At 36.8% G+C, this 14,410-nt stretch overlaps 1 protein-coding gene across 3 annotated transcripts; it reads left to right on the forward strand.

Moving 5' to 3' along the window:
* The first annotated feature begins 602 nt into the window (after positions 1 to 602).
* LOC107808306 (putative plastid-lipid-associated protein 14, chloroplastic) lies at positions 603 to 12,921 on the forward strand. 3 transcript variants are annotated; one of them, XM_075251924.1, is made up of 14 exons: positions 603 to 783; positions 995 to 1,325; positions 1,441 to 1,484; positions 2,107 to 2,185; positions 2,282 to 2,398; positions 2,673 to 2,855; positions 2,946 to 3,032; positions 8,466 to 8,572; positions 8,663 to 8,750; positions 8,825 to 8,905; positions 9,712 to 9,788; positions 10,591 to 10,726; positions 11,768 to 11,830; positions 12,219 to 12,921. In XM_075251924.1, the coding sequence occupies exons 2-14, from the start codon at positions 1,008 to 1,010 to the stop codon at positions 12,858 to 12,860; spliced, it is 2,022 nt and encodes a 673-aa protein (XP_075108025.1). In that variant the 5' UTR covers positions 603 to 783; positions 995 to 1,007; the 3' UTR covers positions 12,861 to 12,921. The 3 variants fall into 3 exon arrangements, with proteins under 3 accessions (XP_075108025.1, XP_075108026.1, XP_075108024.1); XM_075251925.1 differs by having other exon boundaries at positions 778 to 882; XM_075251923.1 differs by lacking the exon at positions 603 to 783 and having other exon boundaries at positions 899 to 1,325.
* The last annotated feature ends 1,489 nt before the right edge of the window (positions 12,922 to 14,410 follow it).

A 14,410-nucleotide genomic window follows, 5' to 3' on the forward strand; every position in this document is an offset into this window, starting at 1 on the left:
AGGACATAAAATTCGAACTTTAGGACACAATTTTCGAACTTTAGGACACGATGTATTGAAATTTGAATTTTGAGGTTTAAGGACGTCATGTCATGAAGTTTGAGTGAAATTGGCTAATTTTTAAATATATTGTAAATTGTTGGTATATTTTAAACAATATACTTAAAAGTGGTTACTGTATATCATTTCCACTCCATTTCCATCTCCTCTCTCGATCTAATCCAGACAAAAGATATATCTCCTAAAAAAAAGGGATTGTTTTCATTTTCATCCTACAAGTCTATTACTCCCTCCGTTTCAATTTATGTGAACCTGTTTGGCTGGACACGGAGTTTAAGAAAAAATAAAGACTTTTGGAATTTGTGGTCCTAAACAATTCAAACAGGGGCTCAGAATAGTTGTGTGGTTATAAAAACTTCTCATTAAGTGTAGAATTATAAATTTAAGCAAAACTATTTCTAAATTTAAAAATAAATTATTTTTTTTAGAACGGACAAAAAAAAATAAGTTCACGTGAATTGAAATAGACATAACTAAAACTTACATAGTAGTACTAGTCTAGCATAGTTAATATGGTTAGTAACTTGAGAGAGCATTTTAATATAGACTAGTAGTGTAGTACTAGATATTTGGGGAGGCGGACGTAGACACACGGTAGACTCGTGTCGAAATGCCTCGAACTTAGTCTTACACGCCACTCTCACAAGTTTCCTTTTCTTCCCTGCAACTCTCTCCTACTATTTATACACACAATTTCTACTTCCCTCCTCCTCTCTCTATTTGGTAAGTCAAAACTTTCTTTTTCTTTTTCCTTTTTTGTTATTTTTTTTAATTACTGTACGCATATGATACAACACTGTTGCATCAGCTCAATCTAATTTAGTTCTGTTCTATTTTCTTTTGTTTTTTTCCTAATTTTCACTTCAAATTCTTTTGTTTATTTGTTATTTTGCACTTTGTGATATAACTATTGGTATATCTCTTTGATGTTTAGGATTCGACGTAAAATGGCGTGTACGGAAGTATATTCAATTTCAAGTCCAAAAATGGAATATGTTGAAGGACGGTGCTTTAGTTTTATTAATTCGTCGACTAGTCTAAAATTATGGCCTATGATTCGGAGAACGAACTCTCCAATTCGGAGAAAAAGAAAATTAGGTGTGAGTTGTTCATTGCCAAATACTTTGTCTCCATTAGGATCGGAGGAGGATGCAAGTGTTGTACCTAGCAGTCACTCCTTAGAAGATGAGTTTAGCCACGTCACGAAGTTCAAAATGTCCGATTTTAAGATACGGAATCGTGTCAGCATTGACCTTGGTGGCAGGGTAATTAAATTTCCTATGATTATTCTGTTGGAATAATAAGGGAGTCTTCGTCTTGAAATGAAGATGTAAAGCTATTTGATGTTTAATCTTCGCTTGCATTTTGCAATTGTGGCAGGGCGATGAGATAGTGTTTGAAGCTATGGTGAATGATTCTCATAGGTGAGTATTTCCGTGTATTCCCTCCTTTGCAATTTATGTCAGTCAAACAAATCAAATTTTGAAACTTGTGGTCTTAAACATGTTACTCCCTCCGTTTCCAATTTAGATAACTCCCTCCGTTTCCAATTTAGATGAGTTAGTTTGAATCGACACAAAGTTTAAGAAAAAATAAGAAGATTTTTGAAACTTGTGGTCTTAAAAGCTTAGGTAAAAGTTTTGTGGCGCCATGACATTTGTGTGGTTATAAAAACTTCTCGCTAATGGTAAAATAGGTAAAATGAAGAGTTTAAAGTTGAATTATTTCCAAATTTAGAAACGTATTATTTATTTTAGAACAGACTAAAAAGGAAAGTACCTCATCTAATTTGAAACGGAGGGAGTATAACATACTTTTGAAACTCGTGGTGTTTATCATGCTATAACATTTGTGTGGCTATACAAGTTTGTCATTAAGGATAAAATGATAAGTTTAAGTTAAATTGTTTCTAAATTTAGGAAAGGGTCCTTCTTGGAACAACTTAAGAAGGAAATAGGGTCACATAACTGGTACATGGAGCATAATTTTCAGCAGACGACCAAATTAACACAAACTTACTTTTCCTGATTTCATCAATACATGCAGTCCATTGTATAAGACCAGAGTTGTACTTAGGCAACTTATTAGTGCTCGAGCAAAGCGGAGAGGACGTCGTGCGATAGAGGTTTGTTGCACCTAGCCATCATTTTTTAACTCATGCATCGGTTCTGGAAATGTCCGTGATTTGTCCAATATTAATGATTGCATTTCTGTGTGCTAGGTATTGAAGAGACTGGCACGTCGTAAGCTCATGTATCATTCATACTCGATGCAAGTTCATGGGTATATCTGCTCATCCATGATAGATGAGAACAGTTCATTCACCTTAGTCCTTGGGGTATGCTGATTTTGATGTTAAGCTGATCCTTTATTTTCAAGGGACTATTCTGACTTGATAACATTACTATGATAAGTATAACTAGCTTCGCATGCTTGTTCTCTTAGGTGCTTGAGGAATAACTTAATGCAAGTACTATGGACCTGTTTCAGTGAACATCAGAAGCTTTTTTTCTTTGCATACAGTTAGCAGTAGTAAATAAACTATCTATGTGTTCCTATGTTAGACCTTAAAATAGCTGACATCTTTGAGGACCTTGGTTTTGTTCTCTCAGCATCATGGAAGTTCTTCACTGAGACATTGGCTTCAACGATCTGATTGGCTTCCAACTCTAGAAGCTACTCTTTCTCTAGATCAGGAGTCTGTTAGAAGGGTGGGGGATGATACAATAGGAGGGCCAGCTATTTCTCGACAACTGCGACTAATCCGGATCTTAATGAGGGATCTCTTGATTGGAGTATGTGTTATGTGTCTTTCATTCTTATCTGATCAGGTACCAGATAGCAAGTTCTCTGTTTGCTGATTGATCCTTGATTCTCTCTCTCAGGTGAACTATGTGCACAGTCATGGTCTTGCACATACAGAGTTGAGGCTTGAAAATTTGCACATCAGTCCAGTGGATAAACATATTAAAGTGAGTGCCCCTTCATCTTACCTGTTGTAGTAGGAATTGGACGGTACCGGTACATTAGGGGACAAAGTACCTGTTGCTAATGTTACAATACTATTCAACATGCTTAACCTTGGTGATAGGCATATAACATAAGACCTTCACCTTCTACTGTAAAGGAAAATGTTCAATTACCATGAAAATATTAGTCCCGCCAATATTGCTGTATTTGTAAATAATAATTCTGCAAAATATAAGTTAACGTAATGAAAGAGTATTTAATTCGAGCCCACTGAATTCACAGTGTTTCCTTAAGGAATTTAATCCCCTCCTAGTACCCAAGGTAATGGATTATTTCCTCCCAGGATAGAACGAATCATACACTGGTGTAGCGGTACTTCAAACCCCAGTGTTTCAGCGAATACAAAGTTCGGTAGCAAATCACACTTACAGTTGCTTTGTTTGAAGTTAAAACAATGCAGAACGAAGGAGTAGAAACTCAGAAAATCGTATGGAAATGCTGAGAGGAAGGAGTGCAATGTATAGCCAAATTTGTTGAGCGATTTCAGTTCGTGTCTTTTGTGTTGTGTGTGTCTTTCTTCAACAGCTGCTGCACATATATATAGCAGCCAGTGTTGAAGAAGACCAATCGTCCACCCTCCATGGTGGAGCAAGCACATTCATGGTGGGAAGAGCATTAGGCGGCTGCCAAATGGTCAATACACGGATTAGAAAATATCCGTTACAAATGCGGATAATCTTACGTTAATATTTACTATTAACAAATAAATTTGGTCCAAAAAATTAATCAATCAATCGATCATTTGACCAAATCCAAATCCGAATCCGAATCCGAATCCGAATCCGAATCCGAATCCGAATCTGAATCCGAATCCGAATCCGTAGCCGTAGCCGAAGCCGAGCCGAGCGAGCGACGACGACGACGGCGCGAGGCTTGCTTTCTTCTTAACTCTTTAAGAGCTACAAGAAGAGCAATTATATATATACCCACCAAAAATCTTTTCCTCTTCCAATATGGGACAATGTCTCATTGTCAAGAGGGGGAAATTTAAAATTTTACTCAAAATTTTATTTTTCCTCCATTTCCCATTCACCCTCATTTTAAGACTATTTCATCTTAAAAACAAAACCTCAACAATCCCCCACATGAATGAGGAATGGCTATATCACGGAAGTATGCATGGAAAAACTGTGTGATTTACAAGCAAGGATTAATCGCATTTGGATAAGTAGGTTTCCCTTTGAACTTTCCGTAGTAAACTTATGTCGGATATACTCGGTCAATCGGTAGATTTGATATCTTTGAACCGTCGATCTTTGGTGTATACCTAGACAACCATAAGTCACACAATCAACCCTTAACCGTCTTTGGTTCTCATTGTTGTGTTCGTTTCAGCCATGAACACCGCCTGGTTTCATAAGTGCGTAGAGAACTGGCCTTACAAAGTTCTCCTTGAAGCGGCTAACACTTCACACTTACATAGGTGATTCCTAAACGTGTCATCCTGTAGATACACTATTTGATATACCCCGTATCAAATTTACAAATCATTAAAAAGCCTTAATGCTTTATCCTTGGTACTGAACATTGTCTCATCACGAGAACGGACTAAAATTTTATTTGACAATGTTGAACCATCATTAATGACTTTGTTTGATCTCCTTGAACCTAGATCTTGGGATCTCCAGTCTTCTAGGTAGAGTTACCGCCACAATGACTTGTTCTCGGCCATAGCCCCATTCCCCTTGATGATTTCTCAACTACCTCTCTAGTTAGGCCTTTTGTAAGTGGATCCGACACATTATCACTTGACTTTACATAGTCAATCGTGATAATTCCTCTAGAGAGTAATTGCCTAACGGTTTTATGTCTTCGTCGTATATGACGAGATTTACCGTTATACATAACGCTCCCAGCCCTTCCAATTGCCGCTTGACTATCACAATGTATGCATATTGGTGCCAACGATTTGGGCCAAAATGGAATGTCTTCCAAGAAATTCCGGAGCCATTCAGCTTCTTCACCGGCTTTATCTAAGGCTATGAATTCAGCCTTTATTGTAGAGCGGGCAATACATGTTTGTTTGGACGACTTCCAAGATACCGCTCCTCCACCAATAGTGAATACATATACACTCGTGGACTTAGAATCAGTTGAACCGGTGATCCAATTTGCATCACAGTATCCCTCAATCACCGCAGGGAAATTACTGTAGTGCAATTCAAAGTTCTGGGTATGTTCTAAATATCCCAAAACTCGTTTCATTGCCATCCAATGAGATTGGCCTGGATTGCTCGTATATCGACTCAGTTTACTTATAGCACAAGCTATATCTGGTCGTGTACAATTCATGATATACATTAAGCATCCCAACACACGAGCATAATCCAATTGTGATATGCTTTGGCCTTTATTCTTTGCTAATGCAAGATTCACGTCAATTGGAGTCTTTGCAACTTTAAAGCCCAAGTGCTTGAATTTTTCAAGTACTGTCTTAATATAATGAGATTGTGACAATGCCAGACCTTGAGGAGTCTTATGGATCTTAATTCCCAGAATTAAATCAGCAACTCCCAAGTCTTTCATATCAAACTTGCTATTGAGCATACGCTTAGTAGCATTTATGTTGGCAATGTCATTACTCATTATCAGCATATCATCTACATATAGGCAAACAATGACTATGTGATTTGGAACATTTTTAATGTACACACATTTATCACATTCATTTATCTTAAAACCATTTGACAACATTATTTGGTCAAATTTCGCATGCCATTGTTTGGGTGATTGTTTTAGTTCGTAAAGAGACTTAACAAGTCTACATACTTTCTTTTCTTTACCTGGAACCACAAACCCTTCAGGTTGTTCCATGTAAATTTCTTCCTCCAACTCTCCATTTAAGAAGGCCGTCTTAACATCCATTTGATAAATTTCAAGACTATACACTGCAGCTAATGCTACTAACATCCGTATGGACGTAATTCTTGTAACTGGAGAGTATGTATCAAAGTAGTCTAGACCTTCTCGTTGTCTATACCCTTTGACTACGAGTCTTGCCTTGAATTTATCAATAGTGCCATCATCTTTGATTTTTCTCTTAAAAATCCATTTAGAACCCAAAGGTTTATTTCCAGGAGAAAGATCAACCAATTCCCATGTATGGTTGTTCAATATGGATTCTATTTCACTATTGACTGCCTCTTTCCAAAACAATGATTCCGAAGAAGTCATAGCTTCTTTAAATGTTTGAGGCTCATTCTCCAATAAGAAAGTCACAAAATCTGGTCCAAATGAAGTAGACGTTCTTTGACGTTTACTACGTCTTGTATCCTCCTGATTATATGTACTTTCTTTTGTTTCTTCCCGAGGTCGTTTAGATCCTTCACCAAACGACTCACATTCCTTTTTATACGGATATATATTTTCAAAAAACTCAGCATTATCTGATTCTATAACCGTATTATTATGAATGTCGGGATTTTCTGATTTATGAACCAGAAATCGATATGCTTTACTATTTTTCGCATATCCTATGAAAACACAATCAACGGTTTTCGGTCCTATCTTTACCCTTTTGGGTTTAGGAACTTGCACTTTTGCCAAACACCCCCACACTTTAAAATAATTCAAGTTGGGCTTCCTTCCTTTCCATTTTTCATATGGAATGGATTGTGTTTTGCTATGGGGCACTCGATTTAATATTCGATTAGCCATAAGAATGGCTTCCCCCCACAAGTTCTGTGGCAAACCAGAACTTATCAACAACGCATTCATCATCTCCTTTAACGTGCGATTCTTTCTTTCCGCAATCCCATTAGATTGGGGCGTGCAAGGGGCTGTTGTTTGATGAATAATTCCATATTCTAAACATATTTCTTCAAAAGGAGATTCATATTCACCACCCCTATCACTTCTTATCATTTTTACTTTCTTGTTAAGTTGCGTTTCAACTTCATTTTTGTATTGCCTGAATGCGTCTATTGCTTCATCTTTACTATTCAGTAAGTAAACATAGCAATATCGAGTACCATCGTCAATAAAAGTTATGAAATACTTCTTTCCACCGCGAGATGGTATTGACTTCATGTCACAAATATCTGTGTAAATTAAGTTTAAAGGATTTGAATTCCTTTCAACTGACTTATAAGGATGTTTAACATACTTAGATTCCACACATGTTTGACATTTTGATTTTTCGCATTCAAACTTGGGCAGTACTTCCAAGTTAATCATTTTCCGCAAGGTTTTATAATTGACATGACCCAAACGTACATGCAGTTTGTGTCTTGTGTGTTGTGTGTTGTGTTGTGTGTCTTTCTTCAACAGCTGCTGCACATATATATAGCAGCCAGTATTGAAGAAGACCAATCGTCCACCCTCCATGGTGGAGCAAGCATTAGCTTGTTTGTGGAGCAAGCACATTCATGGTGGGAAGAGCATTAGGCGGCTGCCAAATGGTCAATACACGGATTAGAAAATATCCGTTACAAATGCGGATAATCTTACGTTAATATTTACTATTAACAAATAAATTTGGTCCAAAAAATTAATCAATCAATCGATCATTTGACCAAATCCCAAGCCGTAGCCGAGCGAGCGACGACGACGACGACGACGGCGCGAGGCTTGCTTTCTTCTTAACTCTTTAAGAGCTACAAGAAGAGCAATTTTATATATACCCACCAAAAATCTTTTCCTCTTCCAATATGGGACAATGTCTCATTGTCAAGAGGGGGAAACTTAAAATTTTACTCAAAATTTCATTTTCCCTCCATTTCCCATTCACCCTCATTTTAAGACTATTTCATCTTAAAAACAAAACCTCAACGGAAAACAGATAGGCTTTACTCTCTGTAGGTTCCAACTTGTCTAGTGGAAGAGACACGTGATGTCAATATTGGGGTTTTAGGCTGTGTGAATCCAACTCTACCCAATCCCGATAGTGTGGGAGCCTCGTGAACTATCAACAGTTCCACCTAAGAATCAATTAGATAAACCTGGCTAAACTTCCTCAGAAAAGCACGATGTCTTCGGTGAAACTAGAGCTATGAAACATGTCTTAATCATTAGATATAGAATACATGCATAATGCATACATTTGACAATGCTTCATCCATATTGCTTAGTTATGCAAAATCCTTTTATGAGTTCATCGAGATGCTACTTTTTGTGGTATTACAAGAGTGCTTTTTTAGATCAGGCTAGTCTCTGGTTTTCCCAAAAGGAAGCGCTCTCTACATTTTGTTTTTCTTCCAATAGGGGCACTGATGGCTACGTTGGTAGTTGTGATACTTTTTGCTAATATGGTCCAGTTTGGAATCACTGTGAACCTATCTATGTGTTTTCGGAGGTTAACAACTCAACTATACCTCCTTGGGAAGAAGAGTTTATTTTGATTTGTCTTGATTGTTCAATTGATCACTTCTTATCAGGTAGGTATATTGGGAAATGCTGCTGACTTTAATGAGGCTGATACTGTGGATGGCACATCATATGACAATATGGATAGGAGGAGAATGATGATTGCATTTGACATGAGGTATGACATGCATGCTTAAATATTTATGTTTTTTGTTTAGCGTGAAGCAAGTTATTTATGATTTTCTATCTGCTTTTACCTGTTGCAAAGATGTGTTGGATTCATCATGGCAAAAATGGTTTTGAGGGAACTCATGGACCCAACGACATTTGCCAAGTTCAAAGCATTCCTCACCAAGGTTGTACACTGTTTTTGGATGTTCTGCAAAATACATGCTTTCACATGCAATAACTTAATTCATGCCATCTTCAGGGAAATGATTCCTCCTGTTTGCGAGAGTTTCTTCTGCATGATGTAAAAAGAAATTCTTCAGCTGGAAATTTTGGTATACAAGTTAGTACCTTATCCCTTGTTTATGTTTGACTCTTCCATTGTCGTTTGCTGAAAGTCAAGAGAATTAATATAGTGATAAATCAATTATGACTAATGAATTCTTTTGTAGACCATGTTTTTATTAACTTCATCTATTTCTTTCCATGAACATAACTATGAAAGTTCTTTTATGCTAGTCAACTACCCAGTAGTGTCACTTATCACATTTCTCAAAAGGGCGGCAAATGGACGGTTATGAAGATAAAGTGGTTTACTTAATAAATGAGTCATGACTCAGCTCGTGCAAAACTTTCTTAAGTCAAGATGGACTAGTAAGGGGGTTATTGCCCAATAAGATGGAATATAACGTTGTTTGCTGTAAATCAAGAGAATTCATAGAGTTATAACTTATAAATCAGGAGATATATTATTTTCTCTTCCAATTATCCGAGGACTCTAATGAGGTGGTTTTGTTCCTGCTAGATTCAAAAATTGAGTTATGATAGAGTGGATTCAGAGATATTAGAGATGAAGGTGGATGTACATAATATTAATTTTTATCACATATTTCATCGTGCTACGACGAAGCATGAAGATTGTGACACATGGTAAAACATTTACAATGTGTAGCCTTATTTAGGTAATTTACTTGTTAAAGGTGGACGTAATTCATGTTATTTAGGTAATTTTCCTTATTTAATAACTTTTCTTATTTCATGTAGTTTAATCTCCTCTAATTTCAATTCAAAACTTAGTTCTCTCTCCTATTGCTCCACACTGTTTACTTTCCATTTTAGGTAATATAGTAATATTTGTTCTTCTTTCAGATACTTGATAGAAACTGGGGTGCAGGTTGGCATTTGCTCTCATTACTCCTTGCACCTAAACCTTTGGACAGGATAAGGTAAACTCAATCATTATGGTTGATGATGCCTTTTGGAAACTGCATACATGCATCAGATATTAGTTTTTCTTACAAGCTATGCAGGATTAATGAAAACCAGCTTATTAGATAGCTTATAGCCTAGAGGCTAGAGGAAATTTTCTAGAAGATGAGTTAATTGGTTAACGGAATTTGGAACTCTTCTGATGGCTTTCTGTAGGAGCCCTAGCAACTTAAGTATTTGAAAGGCTTTTGGAGAAACATGTATCATTTTATCAGATCTTCCAAAAATTATTTTGGGAAGTGATCAAGGGGAAGCAGATTTTAATGTTGATGAGCTTCTAGGTAAAGGAGCGAGCTTCTGATCTCTAATCCAGTTGTTTATAAGAATCTTTAGATTAAATTAAAAGCAAGACCCATGTGCCTAGCATTCAATGAAGTGGGTGAAAAATCTTGGAGACCACGGTTCAATTCCCACAAAGACAAAAAAATGCTAGGTGATTTCCTCCCATCCACCTAAGTTTGGGTGGTGGGCAGAGTTACCCGATACATGTACTGGTGAGAGATAGCAGGTACCTAGTGCAATAATTGAGGTGCGAAGCAAGATAGCACGGGCACCATCATTTAAAAGAAAAATTAAAAGCAAGACAGATAAATTACATGTACATTATTTTAGATACTTCACGGACTGAGCTTTCATAGTGCTGATTGTTGTTACTCAAACAGCATGTGTAAATTAAATCGGTCTCATAGATAATCAAGTCAAAGATGACAATGTATAATTACATCATAATTAATGAAGATCTCCACTAATATTTCACAGTTGCTTAAATGCTCTGAGGCATCCCTTCTTGTGTGGACCAAAATGGCGTGTAAACCCATCTATTGAGGTAATCAGATGGAGTCTTGGCTCAACTACTGTTCGAATTGCAGAGGAGTACATTTATGGGCAGCAGCAGGTAATAACTGTTGGCTGATCATGAAAAGTATTTCTTCTTTTTCAGTGGTTAAATGGTTGATTTGATACTACGAAGTGTTTGAGTATTTCATGTTTCCTATTTCCCCCTCCTAGTTTCCCAACAGTACATTTGATAAACAAACCTCCTTATTTTAGCTGGAAGTCTGAATGTGCGTCACTGCTTTTGTCTGTTGTTAAGCTTGCTTGCTTCTTAAGTATTAGTTCTTATTACTCCAGAAATCTATGGTGGCACAAATAGCTTGCCTCCCCATTTATTTTCAATTTCGAACTTTTCCTTTTCAGAACGGTTGGTTCATCTGATTTTCTTTTCTTGTTTTCCTTCCTCTTTGGCCGAGTATATTTATATATGCTTCTTATGTTTTCACTCGGAGTTTATAATTATCTTTTTATCTCAATATATTGTCATTGTTTGTCTTTCTACTCAAGTTGGCCCCTTTCTTTAGAATTTTTGTTTTACCTTATTTTTTAAAAATGCAGAAATAATAGTAGCAGTGTACTTAAATGCATACTAATCTAAGATCCGGTGTTCGTCATCGCGAAAACCACTAAATAAAGAAAAGTATCTTCCTAAAAATATATTAAGAGAGCACCCAATTTGGATAGGGTAAGTAGATCTATAACTTTGCTTGACTATCTGCACTTTAGTCCTTAATGAAAATATGGGTCATAATTCATAGACACCAATTGCTTTTTTAATCTGGATAAAGGGACACCCTTACGTGAGACTTTAAAAAGGGACGTATGGTGTTTATCCCAAAAAGGGGTAAAATGGAAGCAACATATTCTTCTACAAAAAATAAAGACTGTCATGACTTACTAGGATGTGTCCTCCCTCAAATTCTTTCTTCAAGTATTATCAAATAATAATTCTACTCAGCTCTTTAAACAGATGAGTTTAATTCTATTTAGCTCATCGCTACTGTATTTTTTTCATTAATTGTCTGCACCTTGCTGAAATCTGTTAGCAGGATCAGAAAGTAAAAGAGTTGCTAATATATTATTTCTCTTCTGTTTTTTCCAGCGGAGTAGGCTTGCTCATTTCATTGAATTAATGGAGATGCTAAATCCTTATCCAAAACCAAAGGTGAAGAATCTCTCTTCTTTTATTATGAGTTATTTTTTTAATTCTCTTTGGTTGGTGAAGAGCGTCTCTCATCATCTGCTTCTCATTTATAGCACTTTGACAATATTTATTTTACAGTCTCTCCCCTAAAGATTCACAGTATTTCACACATTGTGCATTTCATGCTTGTCTACAATGTTTATTTTACAGTTTCAAGCTTTGTTTATTATATTATATATGCAGTACTCTGTCTTTGTATATTTGTTGCACTGCGTTTGTTGTTATTTAGGGTAAGTAGTGATGCATGCTTGCATTTTTTTCAATTGGGAGGAATTGCCTCAAATGATACATTATGCCTTGAGCAATGTGCTCACCATTTGCAACTGAACGAGTATCTACTGATCTGCAGCATTGGCTGGGATCGTTTCCTGGAAAGTGGCGTCTGTTATACTGTACTGGTAGACATATAGGATTGACCCTTAGACAGCCTTCTGTTAGAGTACTCATTGGGGAAGTGTACCTAACAATATCTAAAGCATCAACACCTAAAACAACATTTTCAGCTGCCTCACATATAAGCTTCACTGTTATGGCTGGTGGGGATTGGCCTCATGACAAGTCTGGTGTAGGTGGAAAGTTGCAAGTGAATACCTATTTCAGATTGAGAGCTGGGAGACGGTTATATCTTAAGGAAGAAACTGACACCTCGAAGTTTCCCTCTGCTACACCAGATGCTCAAGCTTCTGCAGTGAAAAGGTTATCTAGTAAAAAGTGGAGGAAAGCCATCCCCGTAAATGAATTTCCTTCAAGCCTTTCTGTAGCTAAACTTGTGTCCACTGAAACTGAGGTAACAATGAGTCTGGATAAACCACTGAGTGGTAACATTGAAGTGGCACAGAAAGCACTTCAAGAGGTACGCACTCAAATACCTCCAGAAATGTTTGATCTGTCAAAAATCGTTTGTGGAACATATTTGGATTCAAGATTGCTTGTCCTGCGAAGTGTAAATGGATCTGCACTCGTTTTAACAAGATGTACAAATGATAGTTGATTGTAGTTAAAAAAAAAACTTTGTTGATTCACTTTTTGTAAATAGAATCATATTTTTATCTTTCCGTATTTGGTCAGAGGGAGCAAAAGATTGGTAGAAGAATAGAAAGCTTAATTCGTGTATTTAAGGTCACAGAGATTCTTTTTTACCATGTTACCAATTTTCCAGCAAAATATATATATGTTCATCACATTGCAGAAGGGAAATGCTGCGCCCCTGGGCACTCAGAGGAAAATTTTGCGCATCAACTAATCCCAAACTAGTTAAAACCAATCGAATTCATTAATTATAACTATTCCGCTGCATCTAAGTTCATTTCATTTTAACAGGAAATAAGTTACCTTTTTAAAACACATTGAAGTTCTAGTATTTTTTAGAAATGTAAAATTCATCTCTACAGTAGTCCTTAACCAGGCAACAAATACTCGTTACAAGCACTTGTGATCCCAAAAAAGTTGCAGTCACGCTTATGGAAATTTCAGTAAACATATGAGACTACGTATAGAATTTGGCAGAGAACTTGAAAGAACTCGGCAATCAAGATGCACCAGCATGCATTAATTTACCGTACAATTGTATGGCACTAAAGAGAAGATAATAGCAATGCAGTCAGAGAAATATTTGGCTATCTTCGTCGGAACCCCAGACGGCCTGTGAAAACATCACGACCAAACACCACGACTCTGTTCTGAAAATAAATGTAATCTAGTAATAACATTAGCCTATCTAAAGACATCCTCGCTAATATAAATACATTTCATACATTTCAAATAGAGGCTTCTGTCTCTTGTCCCTCTCCCTCTTAGTGAATTCTAACATTCAAATTGCACTTTTGAGGGGCAGGTGGATACACCAACAATCGCTTGCTCAACCAAAATCAAGAAATCCGGTCTGTCCAATATCTAGGATAAAGAAAATGCATAAGCAAAAGGAGCAGAAACATTTCCACAATTCCACCCAGGTGAACTAAAACCAATAAAACAACATACCACCAAAGTGATTGAAAAGCTCTACAGAAACAAATCTAGATCAATCCATGGCGTTGTAGATCCGTATATGCCTTTTTATTGTAGATGTTGCCCTCTTGATCTTCATATTCCTCTTCAAGATCTGGGCGCCACTTATTCAGCCCTTGTTTTTCTTGGATTCTTTCCCAAAGCTGCTTGGCTTCCTGTGACACAACAAAAAATATGCATCAGAAGCTGCAGTAACAAAGGAAAAAGGAACAGCTAGCTGCATGCAACCAGGATTAAAATTATGCCAAAACAAAAGCTAGAAGCTGTTATACTAATTTGATTTGCATCCGTGGATCTAAGTACTAATATAACCAAGACGGGTAAAAAATAAGCTAAGACATGATGTAAGAGGGAAAAGAGGAAAAGAGAGCAGGGCTCTTCAAAGCTTAGTTGGCAGAAGCAGAAAATTCCATCCACTGAATTACCAAACTCCAGCTGCACTCTGTATCCTAACTATATTTATAGGAAGAACGGCAGCAAGAATGACGCCCCGAAGAAACACATCATTGTCTGCCCAGACATGTAAAGAGGTTC

The sequence above is a fragment of the Nicotiana tabacum genome, chromosome 4 (genome assembly GCF_000715075.1).
Source record: "Nicotiana tabacum cultivar K326 chromosome 4, ASM71507v2, whole genome shotgun sequence".
NCBI lineage: Eukaryota > Viridiplantae > Streptophyta > Magnoliopsida > Solanales > Solanaceae > Nicotiana > Nicotiana tabacum.